The sequence below is a fragment of the Ornithodoros turicata genome, chromosome 5 (assembly GCF_037126465.1).
Source record: "Ornithodoros turicata isolate Travis chromosome 5, ASM3712646v1, whole genome shotgun sequence".
In the NCBI taxonomy this organism is placed as follows: Eukaryota; Metazoa; Arthropoda; class Arachnida; order Ixodida; family Argasidae; genus Ornithodoros; species Ornithodoros turicata.
Window position 1 is genome coordinate 38,652,271 of NC_088205.1, and position 20,209 is coordinate 38,672,479.

Below are 20,209 nucleotides of genomic sequence, written 5' to 3' on the forward strand. Positions count from 1 at the left end.
CGCGAAAACAAACTTGATACAGCGTGCTCTGATGTTGGGACTCATCTTGTAAGGACATGCCACATTCTTTCATTTCCGCCCATCTGTTTCTCAAATAGGTAACGCAGATGCGGTCCAAGTTCGCTTCCAGTGTCGAAATAAGGGGGCACAGTATGGCTATTGGGAGAACCACCTTTTTGACGAGGGATGTAAGTAGAAGCGTTAGGTCATTCAGGAGCTTCGTTTGGTCTGCATCATTTGTCTCAAACTCTGTGTTTACATTCTGGACTTCTCAGTGGATAGGTCGCAAAAACGAAAATCCTTGTACATCGCGTATCTGAAGCATAGCACTCTCCGCGTGCCTCACGAGCTCAAGGTGGGTCGTCAGCTCCAGCCACTGGTCCATTATTCTGACCACGGCGCATTCGATTGACATCCACCTGGTTGCACATGACTGTACAATCTTTAGTGGCTCTTTGCTGTCATTTATAAGCGCGTACAATTCCTTGTAGGCGATCTGCCTCCCAGAAGACTGGGAGAACCAGTTGTACGTTTCGCTGATCAGGTGCTCAAGGTTCCTACGGAGCGTATCTGACGCCGCAGAAATGGATAGCTGTAGTGAGTGGCAGACACAGCTCATAAGAATAAGAGAGGGAACCCCTTCCTTGAGCCCTTGGTGCACTATCCTATTTATCCCAACCATCACACCTGCGTTGTCTGTACGGAGTCATGTCATCTTACCCTTTGCGAGGTTGTACTTTCATGATGAATCTCAATACCCCCCATCCCTTGAATCGCAAGTGATGTTGGTACCGAGCATTGTGTCGACAGTATGACATATTTCAGTCGTGGGTTCATGGGTTCAAATCCTTAAGGGCCAGCTAAGAAATATTTTTTTCCGTTTTACTAATGCCACACAAACATGTCAATAGCCATTTATTGAAGTTAATGATGATCTTTTGGCACAAAAAACAACTAAGATTTGGTAAACAGCAGATAAAAAAAAAGAATCCTTGGATCACTTGGATTCGAATCCACATTCTCTGGTTGCCGTAAGGTTGCTTGTAGGTGGAGCCGTGGGTGGAGCTACCGAGTTGCACGTGCGATCTCGAAATGGCAGGTACGACGTATCCGTTCATCATTTTGACGTGAAACTCCTCATTACACACACACCTCACAATCAGCGTGCATCGTGAAATAGCGCACACTTGTTATTGTTCCTATGGTGCATTGCGAATGTATTCAAAATAATGAACATTCAGCATGGAATATACATCCTTCCAGTAACCCACGAGACCTACAAACACTAACCCCTCTAGTCTAACACACATATGTTCTAACAGGACACAGAGTTTCCTGGCGTGGTGGCACGTCCAATCGGAGAGTTCCGCAGCACAGCCGATTACCAGTACCAGCTGTTACGCTGCAATGTCGACCTGCTCAAAATCATCCAGCTGGGTCTTACTTTCCTCGACGACCACGGCAACACACCACCAGGCCATTCCACATGGCAATTCAACTTCAAGTTCAGTCTCACGTTAGTACTTCCAACTCTCAAGAATCACTCATGGCCACCATTCATTGCAATTTCTGGCGCAAAAGTATGGCACACTTTTGTTTGAAGCAGTCGGGCTTATCACACGAGTTTCTTAGAATGATTTGATTTGGAAGAAATGTGTTGTGCGTTTCAGTGAGGAACTTGAGTGTGCAGTCTAAACTTGCATAGCTGGTACATTTGTTGTAGCTAAGACAATTGCAGAAGGGTTTCACTCTGGGCTCTTACTGTTGTTGCTATCAGTGAGCTTACAGTTCACTCTTATTGCGAGACAACAGAAACCTTGACCCATTCATCCACTCCTGTTTCCATACCAGCCTTTGTCCAGGTGGTTTGCAAATCCGTGCAAGATCTCCAACTGCAAAGGAAGGGCTGGAATAATAGTGTCAAACTCATGATGACTGGGGTAGACCAAATCCTCAGGCAGCTTGCAGGGCTACCTAGCACCCTACTAGGATATTATTAGGGCCCTCAGTTTTGGGGTTTTATTTTTTGTGAAAATCAGGGGGTAAATATCGGGTTGAAAATCAGGACCTGCCAGACAGGGTAAAATCGGGTGATATACTAAGAAGTGATGTATTTTCGGGCTAAAAAAAAAAGATACTTTTATGTGTTGAAATTAATTAATTAATAATTGGGGGTTCTATGTCGCGAGACAACTGAGATAATGAGCAACAGAACAGCGGTTGGTCTGTGGAGTGTTGAAATTAAGTGAAAGAATATTTATTAAGAGACTGGTTGATAAATCACTGTATAACCACTAAGGCTTGCACTGGCCCCTGTTTATAAAAAAAAATAAGTTGCATGTTCAGTAAAGCATCATCCAGCGATGAGTATTGAGAGCATGCTCGCGCTCGCGGTGGTATGCCTCGTATATCGTTGGCTGTTGCTGCATCCTCTTTGCTACTCCACGTACTTCACGTACTTCACTGATACAGGATACTCCCTACAAGATTTGAAAGTTGGCTTCACTTAACACTTTCGTGTATTGCGGGCAAACCCACTTCAAGGAACGTCGAGTGTTGCTTAACTCTGTTTCTTCACTGTTAAGCGTGATTTTTCCTGATTCCTTTGCTATTTTTGGTAACAGCACAAGAAAGGGTCTCGTCGACGTCCACGGAAAGCACTAACAGTACAAAAATCCAACACTGAAGTTTTCAACTTACTTATTGACACAAGCTTTCATAGCAGACTACATTTCTTCGGGTGTGAAAAACACAGGGCATTTTTGGTACGAAACCAGGGTATTACTTTGGTTGGCGTTGCCATTCTGCAAGGCGGCTTCATCTCATTATTGAAACGGATTTTGAGGGACAAGGGACGCTGTCATGGCCCCATTAATCTAACTTATCACTTAACTACCAAGTTAATGATGTCTTAGGTTAGTTTAGTGAAGTTAGGTTAGATTAATAGGGCCACGGCCGCTTCGATAATGAAGTTGGGAGTGCACGGCAAGCTGCCACAGCCGCACTAATCTAGCCTAATATATCACTAAACAAAGTGTATGATGTCATAGGTTAAAGATGGCTTTCCCGTAACACAAATAAATGAATCGAAAAGTTCCGCTAAACCTACAAACGTACACTTAGAGCAACACTAAGCATTCGTGAAGTTGAAGTGGGCTTGACCGCAATACACGGAAGTGTTAGGTGAAGCGAACTTTCAAATGGTGACGCCTACCAAAGGAACATTTTTCACGCTAGAAATCGGACCTGCATGCAAGCGTCCACAAATCCAAACCCGATGTGTTTTGTTTACTTCACCAGCAAGTCGGGAGCGGTCGCGCGATTGCCGTAGTTCGCGCGTGTGCGGATCAAGTCCATGGTTTGCACTTTCGCAAGCCCGGTTTACGGGTTTTATTGGGTTAAACCCGAACTATTTTGATGTAAATCGGGGGGTAAGAACGGGCTTCATTGGGTTTTACCCGAAAACTGAGGGCCCTAGATATTATCTTGGTTATAAGCATTGCTACTAGTGTTTCATTTTGGTGATGTTTCAGCCCTTCCTTCTGTTGATCACAGTTTATAAACTGGTTTCTTTTGCAGGGAGGACATGTATGCACAGGACTCTATCGACCTCCTCACGAATTCTGGTATCCAGTTCAAGAAGCACGACGAGGAGGGCATCGACCCCTACGAATTTGCACAGCTCCTCATGACATCAGGGGTTGTCCTGTCAGAACATGTCAAGTGGCTCTCCTTTCATAGGTACGGTAGCCGACCGATTATTCTGACTACTCCCACAGGGAATGCTGACCTTCGCCATAGTATTAATACATTTTGTAACTGTTCTTCTAGACAGATCCAAGTCCAAATGCTTGATTTTCCAGACCAAAACGTTTGCGGTGATGAACCAACACCACTATTTTCGGCACTGCGGTGGCAACTTCGAAACAGCCATTTTGCATTGTGCACTTGGATTAGATTGATAATTGGTATCCTAGGCGAGACTGCTGAAAAACTTCCAAATTGTACCTCTAGGTGACGCCATGGCAGCGCTGCGGCTTTCGGCGCCGACTCTTTTTCAAGAGTTGGGGCGCTCTCCCGGGTTTCTGTTTGTGCGCACTGTCTCTGTCAGCTTTTTCTGGGCACGCCTGTTCCATAAATTGTGCAGCGGGAAAGTGAGTCAGACTCTGCAGATGATCGTCCTGACTGTCCACAACCGTCGACCACAGGCATGATGAATGTGTTGTCGCTATTGTCAAATATGTACGGCATACCTATGACGCTCGCTCAAGTGCAAGCGGACATCATGATACACAGGCGCCAGATGCGATAGGGCATATAGACTTCTTTGGTGCAGCTGTAGTGAAATAATGTGGAATTTACTGATTGTCGGGTTTTTCGGACTGCTGTATTATCCAGACTTTTTTCCGGACACCGTCAAGTCCGGAAAATTGGTCGTCTACTGTATGCCCTTGCAGTGGCACCTAATTGTATCTAGACAATCTAGCTACAGTAGCTGAACGATTTTCTGACTTGACGGTGACCAGAAAAAAGGCTGAATAATACAGCAATCTAAGAAAGCCTGACACTAAATTCAACGATGAAAGATGGAAGTCACTGAAAAGGTTAGCCAGCTGTAGGACTCGAACCCACATCTTCTGGATTGCTTTGTATGTATTTGTCCTTTCTGTGTTGTTCCAGCCTCAGAACATCAGTTCTCTCATACTCAATTCAACATTATTTCACCGCAGTTTCGCCAGAAAAGTTTGATAGTGCCCTGCCACATCTGGCGCCTACTTGTCATGATTAAGGCCCTCGGTTTTCCGCGAAATTTAGCGGAATTCGGAATTAATTGCGGAATCCTTCGTTTGGCACAGAATTGCACGGAATCCCTTATTTTGAGGGGTGTGCGGGTATTCGACTACTCGCCGAATACAAACGACACCTCCAGAAAGTGGGCTTCACCTGATGCTTCCCTGCATGAGGTGAAGCCTGCTTTACGAAATTGTCCATGCCACAGGACAAACACAGATAGATTGTAGTTGGCCCATGTTTAAAGGAGCATGGAAGTGACATTTAACATGACTCGAAACCCTGCTTCATCTGTGAAGCTGTCCACAGGGAGTCACCATGCAAAATATTTTTGCTCTGCGGCGTATTGTCACTGCGCAATAAAATATACAAAACAGTCGGAAAAAGCAGTTGCAGATGAGAGACACGAGCCCTGCGTGACGTAGAAACTGCTCAGGGCCTTTTTTTCTTCTCAGCTCACGCGCCGTGCCGTTGGACGTCACTGGTCACGTGCCAGAGCCCGTGATATGTCTCAACATTTTCTGCTTCGCCAATGCGCTCTTTGGATGTGGAGAGGGTTTTTTAAAGGTGTGCGGAACAGAGCCTTGCGCTCGCTCTGTGGGTCACCTGCGCTCATCGTTCTTTCGCGGGAGCTCATTTTATGCGTTGCAGAAGACGTCGCAGCGAAAAACGAATATTTTGGGTGTTACTTCCATGCTCCTTTAATGCACATACTTGATCTGAGGAAGGGTCGGTGTCCCTCCCGTGTGCAGTTTAGCAGTGGCAGTGGGGGATTTTGACTTGATGTCTGAGAGGTTGTCTTTAAAATCAAGCCTACATGCCAGGAACATAAAAGGGTGTCCTAAAGATGTAACTTCCCCAGGGTATGTATTGAAACTCCTTCCTATAAAGTTCCTATAAACTTTATAGATGCTGAAAGATCTTTCAGCAGGTATAAAATTATTGCAGGCGACAGACCGCATCTGAAGAGACCACAAGATATCATATATGTAGTGCTGAGCCACAACAGTGCTTTGAATCTGTAATTTCATAAAATATTTTTTGTTGCCACATTATTCACGAAAATAGTGTTTCCTGTTTCAAGCAGCTAGTGACTGCTAGCTGTGGAAAATCGCGGAATCTACAAGTCTGTGCTGTGGAATTTTGAAATTGCAGCAGAAAAGCGAGGCAGTAGTCATATCCGCTCGTGTTTGTGCGAGCATCATGGGTTTGTCGCACATATTTGACAATAGCGACAACACGTTCACCATGTCTGCGGCTGACGGTCGTGGACAGTCCGGGCGATCGCCTGCAGAGTCGGACTTACTTTCCAGCTCCACAATTTACAGAATAAAAGTTCTCATAGCTAAGGCTCTCTGTTTTCTGCTTCGGCAAATTAATTCTGCGGCACCGGCTTGTAAATTCTGCGATTTTCCGTGGCGAGCAATCAACATCATTATTTAAGAGTTTTAATTTTTGAAGGCAACCTCCCAGACATCAAATCAGAATCCCCCACTGCAACCGCTAAACTGCACACGGGAGGGACGCCGCCCCTTCCTCATCAAAGTATGCACAATAAACTTTGGCTAACGTTATCTTAAGCTAAACTACAATCTGTCTGTCTGTCCTGCCGCTTGGACAATTTTGTAAAGCAGGCTTCACCTCATGCTGGGAAGAGTTAGGTGAGGCCCGCTCTCAAGAGGTGTCGTTTGTATTTGGCGAATAGTGGAATATCCAGAAACCCGAATATTAGGTATTTGATTCGCGAATCGCATACTTCGAGTGATTGATATTTGATTTCAATTTGAGAACTCGAATGTCCGCACGCCCCTAAAAAAACAAGGGACTCCTTGAAATTCTGTGCCAAACGAAGGATTCTGCGACTAATTCTGCAGAATTAATCGCGGAAAACCGAGAGCCTTACCCTGACAGCTGACGAACAGCGACGGTGTGCACAAACGAACTCGACAGAGTGTCCTGACTCCCGAAAATGTTCGCACCAAAAGCTGCGGCGCCACCTAAGGGTACAGTTAGGAAGTTTCAAAGCAGTCTCGCCTAGGATTCCAATTACCAATCCAATCCAAGTGCACAATCCAAAATGGCAGTTTCGAAGTTGCCACTGCAGTGCTGAAAATAGCGGTGTTGGTGCTTCTCTGCAAGCGTCTCGCTTCAGAAAATCGAGCATTCGAACTTCAATCTGTCCGGAAGAACAGTTGCAAAATGTATTAATGGTATGGCAAAAGTCACCGTTCCCCATGGGAGTCTGAAACATCGAACAAGTCCTAATAATCGGCGTCCAAAAAATCAGTCTGCGATTGTTTGCACACACAGTTTGTGCCATCCTCATTCCAAGTTACAGTGGACACTCGTTAATTCGAACTCGAGGGGGCCGGGATATTTGTTCGAATAAAGCGGAGTTCGAACTAATGGGAGATGCTCTCCTGGAAGCGGGCTTGGACACAGGGAGTGCGTGCAGACGCGCTGCGACGCACTTCGAGTCGTGTTGTACGTTCGCGGTACTGGTGTCACTTTAAGACGCATTTATATTGGCGTAATTGAAACCGTTGCTGCTGCCGAACTCCTCCACTACCGTCGTTACGTTCCCAATGCCTCACCGATGTTACGGCGGGAAAAAACGGCCAGAGCGTCGCGGCCGGCCGTTACGACTTTGAAGGAAATACAGGACTTATATGTTCACAAAAAGTCACCTACAGAAATTATGAAGCAAGTTAGGGTTGAAAGCAGTCAGTAATTTGCTCTTGCAACCATTCCCTGGAACGGGACTGTTAGCATCGTTTTCAATTTGGACACAAGTTCGAGTGCGGCGTCCACATTTTCCACAGAAGAAAAACAGTGCACTGTCATATTCAGTACCGATGCTACATCAGATGCACTTGGTAAAGGCACTGGTTCGCGGCTTAGGCTGTGTCAATCTTTGTCGCTACACTCCGCACGGTCCTCTGGTCCAGTTTGACTGGACCAGAATCAATGATGTGCGCGTCAGTCAAGAACCCAGTCTCCACAATGTCGTCTCCGCTGACATGGTGCCATATGGGCTAATGAACGATGCCAGTCAACAGGTTGTAGAACGATATGGACAGTCACAGAGTCATAAAAGCGGGTGACTGCACCCGAACACACCTCCTCCACCTTTTCTTCATAGCCTCAAGAGGAAGGGAGAGAAAGAGGAGAGGGATGGAGGGAGAACGCAAGCGTAAAAAGGTGAAAGCGTCCTTGAACAGCGCGGAATGCGGAAAGAGAATGGGAACCGTACGGAAGGTCAATAACCAGGGAGATATGAGGCACTGTGACCCGTTCCGGTCCGACGTGTGAGCACTTTTGGTTCGAATTATGCGGTGTATACGTTCGTCCATTCGAATTACCGGGAGTTTCTCCCCATCGAAATACATGTGACTTGGACGGGACCCGGACGAGTGTTAGAAATTCCGGAGGTTTCGAATTAACGAGATTCTGCTGTATTGGCTAAAGTCAATTTCTCACTGTGCACATTTGACCCATAATTGTTTTGCGAAGACATTTATGCAATCAAGTTGGTTTTGATGATGACGAGGTATGCCCCAATTGCCCACACTGACGAAAGACAAAACTGCCTTGCGTTCATCTTGTGTGTGTCTCTTCATAAGGCTTTTTCATGTATGTGTGGGACCAACACCACTTAGATGTATTAATGTCTGCTTGTGCATCATCACCATATTCATCTGCAAGACACTGCCTTCAGTTTTTTTTCCTCCTCCTCCTCTTTCAGTGGTTATGACTTTGGCTACATGCTGAAGCTGTTGACAAATCAGGAGCTCCCCTCGGAGGAGTCAGTGTTTTTCGATCTGCTGCGTATCTACTTCCCCACAATTTATGATGTCAAGTACCTCATGAAGAGCTGTAAAAACCTTAAAGGGGGCCTGCAGGAGGTCGCAGAACAGTTGGAGGTGAGAGACTTTGACATTGCATGTGCATTCGACATTTGAGCGAAAGGACTCCAAGAAAAGTTGTTTAGAGACGAGTAGAGGTGTGCAAATATTTGAAATTTGGAATAATGAATAATTCAAAGTGCCTTTAAATTGAAAAGCAAGGTTTCAAAAAGTATTCGGAAATTGGGATAATTATTCGAATTCCTCGCTCGTGCCTGTGTGTCTTGATGAAGTAGTGAAAAATTGCTGTAAGTAACACATTTTGATTGCTACTCTGTCGCTACGGTCTCCACGTTGCGTGACACAGTCACGTGGTCTCTGCAACGAAGGCAACGGCCCGCGAAACAAATGCTAGTTGTGTGCATTCGGTGATACGATCTCTGCTTGTAGCAATATAGTTTCAGTTCGTCGAAAGTTCCTTTTAACATTCAGTTTATAGAACTAGACACGGATGAATTGGACGGTGCAATCCCAGGAACGGCTCCCCGAAAACGACTGAGAGTTCTGCGGGAATTTTTCAAACGGAGAGCGTGATGTGCACTGTGCACATCCTGCAAAACAACGTTGAAGACCCCAACATGTACCATGTTGCCTCTGCTTAATCACCTCAAGCACCATCCTGGTGCTTAGAAATCATACGGGGAGTAAAATCTAAAAACCAGACAGACTAACCAGAAGTCACTGAGTGCCTACATGAAACCAAAACGGAAACCCACCGACGCTCTTGTGAAGCTACTCACAAAGAAGATTTCCTTGTTTAGCGCTAAAGGACTTCATTCTTAATCTGCAGTTGAAGAACCTGGTTTTTCCAGTCTAATTGAGGCTGTGGAATGGGAGTATGTCGTTCCGAGCAAGACCACGTTTTGGCGCTCTGTCCCGACTTGTACAAACAAGAAATGCAGCGATTCAAGTCCGAATTGAGCAACTGTTTCAAGAACGGCACAGAGTGTTACTCCATTACTACAGACCGTTGGACTTTCTGCGGTGGGGCACTTAGGTGTCGCTGACGTGTCATTTGTTGGAACTTCACTGCCCATAACTACACCTTGGCTTGCAGTGTGACAGACTATAATAGGCAGCATGATCCACTAAACTCTTGGAAAATACTCGAGTTAGATTTGATGCTACATCGGTGCTATTCTATTCGTATTTGATTCGATCCTTAAAATCACTATTCGCACACCTCTAGACTAGCGCTCCTGCAAGATATATATTTCAGTTACGCTGTGAAAACAAGCTTTGCCTTGAAATGGAACATGAAAGGTTCATTTGCAGAGAAAACATGGTCTAGGATATTAATGTAAGAATGTAGCAAATACAGTAAAAGCTCGTTAATTCGAATCCCACGGGGATGCGAAAAAAGTTCGAATTAAATGAAGTTCAAACTAACGAAAGACAAAGTATCAGACACGCGCAGCGACGAGTGCTTGATGAACAGTCAAAAAATGTATTTGTGAAATAAATCAGTTATCATTCAGCACGGTCAAGCTTTGTTTGCACGTACGTGCCGTAGTGCTTAGTCTTGACCTTCGTCAAAGCTAAAGTAAAGGTGCGCGAAGTTCGGTGCACCTCCATTTTTAACGACCGCACTGACAACTCCTCCCCTTCCTCAGCCGCGTCGCTGTCCGCAAGTCCATCTTATGCGGGTTTGTCTCCGACAGAGATCTGCGCAATTATCGTCTCGTCGTTTAAATTACCGCAAATGGCTGCGGAACTATCTGCGTCAATGAAGTCTGTGAAGCAAACATCTTGGATCATGTCACGCACGGTTGCAGGAACTATCTCTTCTGCCTTGAGGTCGAACTCCTGTAGGCTGTTTTCATCCACGCTTGCACAACTTGGGGCAACAAATTCACAGCGGCGAAAACAGTTAGCAATCGTTGCTGGGCTGACCTGTTCTCACTTGCGCATCAGCATGTGTAGCGCAGTGAACACTACCGCTGCACTCGATACTTCACTCGTGAACTAATAACCGACATTGTGCACGTGAAACGATGACTAGCAATGCAGGCAAGACTCCGAAAAAAGACAAACGGCCTTCCCAAAAGAAGGGGAGAGAAGGAGAAGATGGAATTTGGTGGCGTCTGCTAATTGAGAGAAAGCAGGAGAGGGCCTAGTAGCTTGGCGCTCAGCCATGCGCCAAGCCGCGAAGAGCTGAGCAGAGCAGAGGAAAACGTCTTTCGATTTTGGCGCGCAGTTTGAACCCTGGAAAGCATGTGATTGCGGGCATGCAGTTCGAATTATCTATAGCGAAGCCGATTTGAGTGTGAATTAATGGGCTACCTTATACATTGATGTATATGGGAATATGGCGGGACCCATAGGTGGGCATTTTCCTGTGGCCTCACTCATCCTCACCTCACGAAGCACAGACCTAATTGGCCTCACTCACCCTCACCAAATTTTCCTCACCAGTAACCATAGGTGGGGAGTAACGTGTTACAAAGTAGTGCGTTACCGGTAATGCGTTACACTCGAGTAGTGAAATATGCTAACGCATTACATTTGGGAGAAAAGTAATGAGTAACATAACGTCATTACATTTTTAATAACTAACGCGTAACGGCGTTATGCGTTACTGCATGTGTTCGGGAACATTGCTTGGAACTTGAAAGCTTGAGCGAGGACCGCGCCTGCAGAATCCAAGAAAATCCCCAATTTTTTCTATTCATCTTCAACAATGACAAGAAGGTCACGTCGACACCCACGAAGAACGCAAAAGAAGAGTTATTGACCTACCCTGGTTTGGATGTCACCTTTGTTTACCAACTCTGTTTTTCACTCCCTCCGGTATTTTTCGGACGAATGGGACAAAAGCGGCAGAAAAATAGCCTCTACCCTCTGAACGAGTAACGAAATACCAAGGGATTGGCTGTTTGGATTTGTACTGTGTGTAAAAAAAAAAGGTCACCGTCTCTATCAACCTTGACAAGGACCACTCAGCTGGTCATTAGGCGTCCTCTCAGCCCAACGGGCGAAGCTCACAGATGAAAATTTTGATCATCAACTACTTCTGCGTTGCAATGAATCGTACATGTAAGTTGTCTTCATGCGTGACCCTTGTTTGTGCCCAACATTGCTTGTATTGATTTGCGGAATGCACTTATGTGACTCAACCAAAAATTGTATATATTATAAGGACAACTGATGAAGTAATGCAAAAGTAACGGCATTACTTATCAGAAGTAACGGTGTTAGTAGCACGTTACCTACTGCCGCAACAGTAACGAATAACGTAACATGTTACATCTTGAAAAAGTAGTGAGTAACGGTAGTTACTCACTACAAAATAAAAGTAACTTCCCCACCTGTGCCAGTAACCACGGAGTAAGAAGACTAGGAGGTGAAACTGCCCATAGAAGCAAGCGGCGCGCGACCAGAGACTGTCACGTTGGGGGGGCGAAAAAAGGCAGTTGCTGACTTTACGCGACAGATGGCACGGCGGCACTGTCTTCCATTTTGTGCTTTTACATGGAAGGCTATGGGGAAAGCAGTGCTTTTCACGAGTCGTACGGCAGCCTCTACGGATGATGACAAACTAATGAACGTGAACGATCTTTGTCTTGGCAATAAATGTCACGCTTCTCAACTACATAGCGCTTCTTGTTTAGCGAAACCAACGGAAAACAATTTCATTCTCTTGCCTCTCGGTTTTGTTGAGCAGACGACAGGAGCACGATGATCGCGTAAGCGTTTCATCATCATCTTCTTTTCTTGGGTTTAATTCACGTGCTTTAGTCACGCCGCCGGACAAGCGACAGTATCACGTGACCGCATGCTTCGGAAATTCTGCGTCCTCGTGCAACAGATGGCAGTGCGGGCCGGGCCGGGCCGCCGAGCGCGCGCTCCTCGTACATTCTCTGGTCGCGGGAGAGAGTGAAGTTTCATCTCCTAGTCTTCTTACTCCGTGGCCAGTAACTAAGCCTCAGTCACCCTCACCCTCACATTCCAACCAAACCCTCACAAACCTCACCTCAGGGCATCAGGATCCTGAAAGGCCTCACCATCCTCATCCTCGCATGCCTTCACCTCATGAGGCTATTCACAACCCTTATGGCCTCATCTGTCTTCACCTCATAAGGGTCCTCATCCTCACGTGTCCTAACCTCATGAGGCTGTCAAGTCCTCACGGCACCTCACGTACTAGTGAGGACCCACATGGCCTCACGAGTCCTCATCCTCACGTGCCCTCACCTCATGAGGGCCCTCATGGCCTCACATACCTTCATCTCATGAGGACCCTCGTGGCCTCACGACCCCTCATCCTCACGAGCGGTCGCCTCGTGAATACCCTCATGGCCTGACGTGTCTTCAAGTCACTGGGAGGCACATGAGCCTCAAAAGAACTTTCCGTCATGTTCACATGACACGTCGGCGTTGAACTACTGTGTCGGTAGTTGGTACTAATGATACTACGCGGCATTAAACTGTTTATAGGGTTTCGTGCTGTGCTTGGATAAATATGGCAACAGTTGTTACTGTGACAGTGAGGTTTAACGTTAGTGTTTGGCATCAGCAAAGAGGAGCCCAAACCCAGCACCTCATCCGTGAGACCCCTCACGAAAGGGAGATCCCTCACGAAAGGCCTCACTGCCTCATCCCTGAGGTCCCTCACGAAAGTCCTCACAGCCTCATCCCTGAGGTTCCTCACGAAAGGTCTCACGGCCTCATCCCTGAGGTTCCTCACAAAAAGCCTCACAGCCTCATGCGTGAGGTTCCTCACAAAGGGCCTCATCAGTGAGGCTCCTCACGGAATACGTTGTACCCTCATGCATTGATGCCCTCACCGTGGGCCTCATGAGGGACAATGCCTCACGACTGTCCTCGTGAGGTCTGGCCTGATTCACCCTCACCTCATCGTCGTAAAGTGAGGCGTCTTCATGAGGGTCCTCATGGGTGAGGACACCCAGCTATGGCGGGACCATGATGACTTGTTCGAATTATCCAGAAATTCGAATTAATGAGGTGTGAAGCGAGCTTTTACTGTACTATATTCAGTAAAACCTCGTTAATTCAGATCGTACGGGACCTACGAAAATGTCAGAGTTATCTGAATGTCGAAATATCGAACGGACAATGAAATACAAGGTGTACTTGCTGTTCCGAGGGTAACTGAAGGTATTTTAAGAATAACTGGAAAGAGTTGTTTGCTATTGAGAGCAGAAATGTGCGGTTAAAACGAGCTTCCTTACTGCTGTCTAACTCTCGACTGCACTTGAGCTTCCGGGAGCATTACAGTCAAACGTCGTTACAACGAAACGCGATATAACGAAATTCGCGATAGAGCAAAATAATTTGGATTCTCCTGCACAAGGCCATAGAGATCAATGTACATTAGACCCTCGTTGTAACGAAGTCGTCGGGACCGGAAAAAAATTTGAGAAAAGCGGGAGCACATTAAATACGGTGTTATTTGACCAAAATTGCATGGGAGCGCGTTAGAACAAGTAATTTCAAGAAGACAACGAGAAGTGGAGTCTTACGAACCTTTGTTGTGGCGAGAAAAAGCTCGTAATCACAGAGTGCAGCAACAGCATGTTCTTCCAGTTCCTTGAGGACCTGCATAAGGGTGTAGCCACCTCCACCGCATCACTTTGTTGTGCAAAAGACGAAGTATATTACGGGTTTCCGCTATCGACAGAATTTCCTGGGGTACGCCCTCCAAGTCCTCGTTTTGACTTTTCGCACGCCACGTCGACGATTTCCTCATCCGTGGTGGCACCAACAACGAGCTCGCCCGCATCCAAGAGTACGAACGAATCGAAGTTGTCGTCGGCTTCCTGTCCAACAAGTTCGTGAACCCTCCTGGGAGGCTATGTTCGCTGATCATCGAGATAAGTAATCGGAACGTGCCCATTGGACAGCGCTGCACACGGTGCTGCCGGCTGTCCAATAGACGCGTTCCGATTATTTTTCTCGATGCATCAAGTTATCTCTACGCTCAACGAACTTGGCCTCCCTGTACAGGTCTGAGTTGGTGCAATGCTCGGGCTCTGTTCGAGCATTCCAAAAGTGCGGCCTTCGACATCAGGATGTTTGGTATCACGGACGCGCATCCTTTTCCTTGACAAACTTTTCTCGAAGCTGTCCAGTACATCATGTTTCTCCTTCAGTATGGTTGAGAGAGTAGAATATTGAAGTGCTTGGCGATGTCAGATTTCGAATGTTCACCCTTTTCTACATGGCGGATGAGGGAGACTTTCTGCTCCAAAGTCAAACGCCTCCGTTCAGACTTCGGTGGCGTCATGCGTCATGTCGAAAAGCAAAGCGACAGTTGCTCTCCCAACTGCTACGGGCGCATCACGTGGTCGGAGAGATGGGTAACTGCACGTGTGCCACCGCTCTCGCTCTCCTTCGAGTTGCCCATCCCCCGTCATTGCAGTTCGCAAGTGGAGGGAACATGGAAACAGCGGGATGCTGCATCGAGGCGCTCCCGAGTCTTGCGTTCTCGTACTATGAGAAGTTGGCGCGCGGTAAACTTCAAATAAAGTGGTTCCAAATAAATGCATTATGATTGGGACCTGGTGGAACTTCGAAATATGCCATATTTCGTAAGAAGCGATTTCGTTCTCTCGAGGGACTACTGTATTTTAACTCCCGCTACAACGAAATATTTTTAGCCATTGCCTCGATACAGTGAAAGAATCACATAAGGGTTATGACCCTAAAGCTGACTTCACAAAAACAAAGGGCATAAGCAGCATCCTGTTCCCGCGGCAAAGGATGGCACATGTAATTAGGGTCGGGTGGAATCTAGTGCCTACGAAAGGAAGTCTGAGTCATTGGAAGGTTCGGGATTTTCCTATGGAGGTTTCCTCTTTTCACGCGGGTTTTGAACTGTCCGGTTGCAGCCAAGTACAGGATGAAGGTACAGCAACGACGATGCAAGGCACCATCGCCCGTGCGTGGGAAATGCTTCATTCGCGTATCGCTGTACGTGATGAAATCAGCCGAGATGACTAACATGTCGTAACAATGGAGAGCCTTACGGAAGGCTTACTGCCATAGACGTGTTTAGGTTTGCAGGATCGCAACACGATAGAGAAAGCTGCGAAGACTTTCATGGCGTACAATGCGCGTGAGACCACATCTTCTAGGCATGACGCAGACGCGAATAACTGGCTATTTCACGCAAGAATAAAATGCCGTAAGTGCCCTTTGCCGCTGTATTTGTAGTTGTCATTTTTCATGAAAAACTTTTCCGCATCGTAGCCAGTGTTATTGACGCTTATGTACAGCACGCGCCCTGGCTAAGGTCGCAATTCGTGACCTTTCATTCAATACAACAAAAGAAATTGCGGTCCCCGTGAGTTAAGTTACATCGAGGTTCTACTGTATAGCAGAACTCCTCCAAAACAGCAAGGGCTTCTGCTGCTTTGGCATGCGCCACGACAGCAGCAGACCCTTCATAGTTATTGCCCGACATTCACTGACATTCCAGTTATTGTCTGATGCAGCCTCATCCTAGTCTTCTTCTTGTTCTTCTTTGTATGGGTTAAGAGTAGAGTTTGAGGTTTTTGGGTTTTACCCGATTCTTCCCCGAATCGCACATTTAGTGATTCGGGTTAAACCGGATTTCTACCCGAACCAAGATCCTTGTGTCATGCGGCGCAGAAACACTGTGCACGACTGTGGAAGAGAGGGAGGGATCACCAATGTAGGTGACACCAGTGCCGTGAGGGCGAAACGCATGGGACACGCTTTCCTCAGCATCAAAGCATAGCGCGGGTACGCCGTGGCCTTGTACACGTGGTGAGGAAACGCCCTCGGACAGCCACCCGAAACATGCAGACAGAGCGAGTGATACGCAATGTTGCTACGTTCGTCGACCACAAGCGTTCGCGTGCGAATATCAGTATTCAGCAGATTCCGGCGAGTGCATCGACAAGTTGCCAGAAAAATGCTGCAGCGGGCGTGGCTTCCGGCAGTTCTGCGTGTGTCGCACCTGTTCCGTGTGGCTGTGCCAGCCTGCGGCCGAAACAATGCCCGGCGCCTAGCAACTTAGTAGCAACTTAGATAGTTCCATATCTGGAAAGAAATGAGTCCCGAGCCAAAGTAAGCAGAAGTGCCTATGAATCGCCGAACGTAACTGAATTCTGATGCTCATTTCTCCTACTTTGGTGAGGAAACGAAAACTAAAGCGCTTCTTACGTGAAGACTTGTAGCAGCGTCACGTTAAGCGAAGTAGTACTTTAGTAGTAGTGCAGGTTTGCAACACCATGCAGATTTGAATTGCCATTCCACTCAACGCAGGCTTGAATTGCCATAGACGTTTTAACACAGCCCTCATTATGTCACAGACAGTGTTATTACTTAGTTTAAAAGCTGTTTTCTTTTTACATTTGTGATATGTATAACAAGCCTGATAAACCCGATCTTTATCTGTATCATGTGCAGTAAACTCCCGATAACTCCAAGTCGTAAAAACCGGAAAACAATTCGAGATAAGCGGGGTTTCGAGTTAAAGGGTTACGCCAGGAGCAACTCGCAAAAAATGACAAAAAAATGGATTTTCTGGAAGTAACATTTTTGGTGACAAAAATCTGTCTTCTGTATGATCAAGGGCTGTCCGAATAGTGATTTTTGAATTTGAATTCGAATCGAATACGAATCGAACTGTAAAATCTTCGAGTAGTAGCAAATCGAATAATGTTGAATACCAAGCACAAGTATGTGCATTGAAACCAGGTGCTCAGTTGTAGTTTGTGAGACTCTGACTGCAAACTATGTCCTGTCTAGCTTTGCTTCGAGGGTGGTTCCATAAGTTTCCGGCTCGACCAACTTTTAATAGTCATAGAGACGAAACAAGTGTATCACTTTTCGACATAGTCACCCTTAACTTCGATGCACTTTTGACACCTTTCAACCAGCATTCTTATACCCTTGAAAAAATAGTCTGAAGTTTTGTCCACAAAATGCTGGAAAACTGCCTCTTGCACCTCACTATCGTTTTGAAATCTCCGTCCTCTGAGATCCCTCTTCAGGTTTGAGAACAGGAAGTAGTCACTCGGTGCCAAGTCTGGACTGTAGGGTGGGTGGTGGATTTCTTCGATGCCGCACTCCTTCAGTGCAGCCTTGGCAACAGAAGCCGTGTGGACAGGGGCATTGTCCTGGAGCAACCGGACACCTTGACTCAACCTACGCGCCTTTTTTCCTTGATGGCATCTCGCAGTCGGTGCAGGAGTGAAGCATAATAAGTCGCATTCACTGTGGTGTCCTCTCTTTGAGGTCGATGAGGAGGATCCCGTGACAATCCCAAAATATTGTTGCCATGATCTTCTTTGTGGATTGTGTGATCTTGCTTTTCTTGGGGGTGCTTGTCCTGGTTTGCGCCATTCCATCGACTCCTTTTTCTAAAGGGGGTCATATAGAGCACCATAGTCTCATCCCCTGTGACAATTGACTTCAATATTTCTTCTTCGTTTTCTTGACAGAGCTCCAAAAACTCTTTGGCACAGACGGCGCGCTTTTGAACTGACGAGAGAAGTCGTGGCACCCATCTCGCACTGACCTTTTTTATGTGAAGGCCCTCGCCGATTATGCGAAAAACGGTTGTTTTGGAAAGCCCCAGCCTTTCTGAGATTTCCTTCACCTTCAGACGGCTGTTGCTCGGCACTCCCTCCTCGACAAGAGACAAATCAACGATGAAAGATGAAAGAAAGGCTTTGTTTGTATCTGTCCCCTCTATGTTGTTCCAGCCTCAGAACATCAGTTTATCTCTTGTTCAAGAGACAAATTTTCTTGTGTCACCACTTCCACTGGACGACCATCGCGTGGATCATCTTCAATGGACCCTCGCCCCCAGTCGAAACTGCTTAGCCCAGTCTTTTACTGTTGTGTACGACGGAGAGGCTTCCCTGTACACGTTGTCCAGTCGCGCTTTAATTTCTTTAGGCGAAAGTCCCTCTTTTGTCAAGAATTTTATCACAGCGCGGTACTCGATTTTTTCCATTTTAACTGAAGAGTGCACCCTAGCTGTTTGAAATGCTGCTCTCCAACCGACAAAAGCATGGAGGGTTGAGGGTGGTGCTCCGGCCCTCCAACAGATGGCGCCACGCGTCCTTAATTGCATTTTCAAATTCGCGCGCATTTTCTACCTCGGGGCCGGAAACTTATGGAACCACCCTCGTACACCAGGAAACTCAAACTTGCCATCACTTGCAAGTGCAAAAGTTTGCACACTCCCTCTAAATGTTACCTTTAATTTGTGTTTCACATATTTCATTGATGAACACATTTGTGCTAGAATTGTCCTGAAAATTGTAATTCTGTATGGAATCTAGTACCCAGACATAACTTAGTCGACCGTGTGAAGAAATCCCTTTTTCTATGGTGTCCAGCTAAAGCTCAAAATAATTCAACTTACTTAAACTTCCCCGCCAACATTTGCTGAAATATTTGTCAAAAGTGGCAATTTTCAGTGATCCCTCAAATCGCTCTTTTAAACCATGCCTGCAACCCGGCGGCACTGGTAGAAGTGTAAACTAAGCTTGGCCTGACGCTCGGAGACATGAGGCGAGGCCAACTTGCGGGATATATTAAAGTCCGCATGTGCAAAACGTGTAAAGCAAGCTTCATCTAACACAGAGTGGCATGAGGTGAAGCCACCTTGCAGGATATATTTGAGTCTCAGAAATGTAAAGTAGGCTTCGCCCAACGCTCAGAGGCATGAGTTGAAGCCAGCTTGCGGAATTTCGAATATATTCGAGTATTCGATAAAATGTTATTCGGTTCGAATACGAATAGCACGGTGCCGTTATTCGGTACAAATATCGAATATTTCGAATATTCGCACAGCCCTAGTATGATCCCGAAGTATTTTTGCTCAAATCAGCCTCAAAGTGCCTCAAAACTAGTTTTCTCTGAGGCATGGTAGCATGCAATATCGCAAAAATGACAAACTGGTCGTTTTTCAAACAGCCGTGTCTCGGGAACGACATCACCGAGCGACGCCATCTCTGCACCAATCGACAGTACTTTTAGTCCTCTTCAAAGTTCCAGCGCATCCGAACTTCTCCAGTGAGAAGCGCTCTCATGAAGAGGGAAAGTTCCAAAGCCCCGAAGCTAGAAATTCGTGCCACGTGATCTGTTCGCGCGTTACGATTGGCCGCTCCTGCCGCTCTGCTCACAGAGCATCTGCTCTTTCTCACGAGGGGATTGCGATCGCAACTTTTAGTTCCTATTTCTTGCTGTGTTTTGGAACGTGGACGATTCTTGTGATGGACAGACGAGTTTTGAAATGAAAGTATGGCACCGTCCAGCATTTCGGAAGCCGCAAGCGGAAGCTGTCAACGACAAAGAAGAAAAAGGCTTCTGCGCCGGAATTCAAAAGCGAGCGCTTCGTTGTCGTGTTTAGCGGTGGTGATGTCATCGAAACACGACCAAATACTTCTTTTGATGTTATTGTCGAAGCATTATCCAGTACTTCTTCCCATAATCTTGTGGAGGCTGTGTCATTCACGAGCACAGGTCGCACAGTCCAAGTTCATTTGGAGTCATCGTTTGTGTTGCCA

At 46.4% G+C, this 20,209-nt stretch overlaps 1 protein-coding gene across 6 annotated transcripts in view; it reads left to right on the forward strand.

Annotated features, from left to right (window-relative positions):
- LOC135394383 (CCR4-NOT transcription complex subunit 7-like) overlaps positions 1 to 20,209 on the forward strand; it is a 65,044-nt gene that overhangs the window by 5,194 nt on the left and 39,641 nt on the right. For all 6 annotated transcript variants that reach the window (XM_064625108.1, XM_064625106.1, XM_064625111.1 and 3 more), the window contains exons 3-5: positions 1,323 to 1,516; positions 3,580 to 3,741; positions 8,537 to 8,714. In XM_064625108.1, the coding sequence (XP_064481178.1) occupies positions 1,323 to 1,516; positions 3,580 to 3,741; positions 8,537 to 8,714 (534 nt within the window). The remainder of the gene's footprint in view (positions 1 to 1,322; positions 1,517 to 3,579; positions 3,742 to 8,536; positions 8,715 to 20,209) is intronic.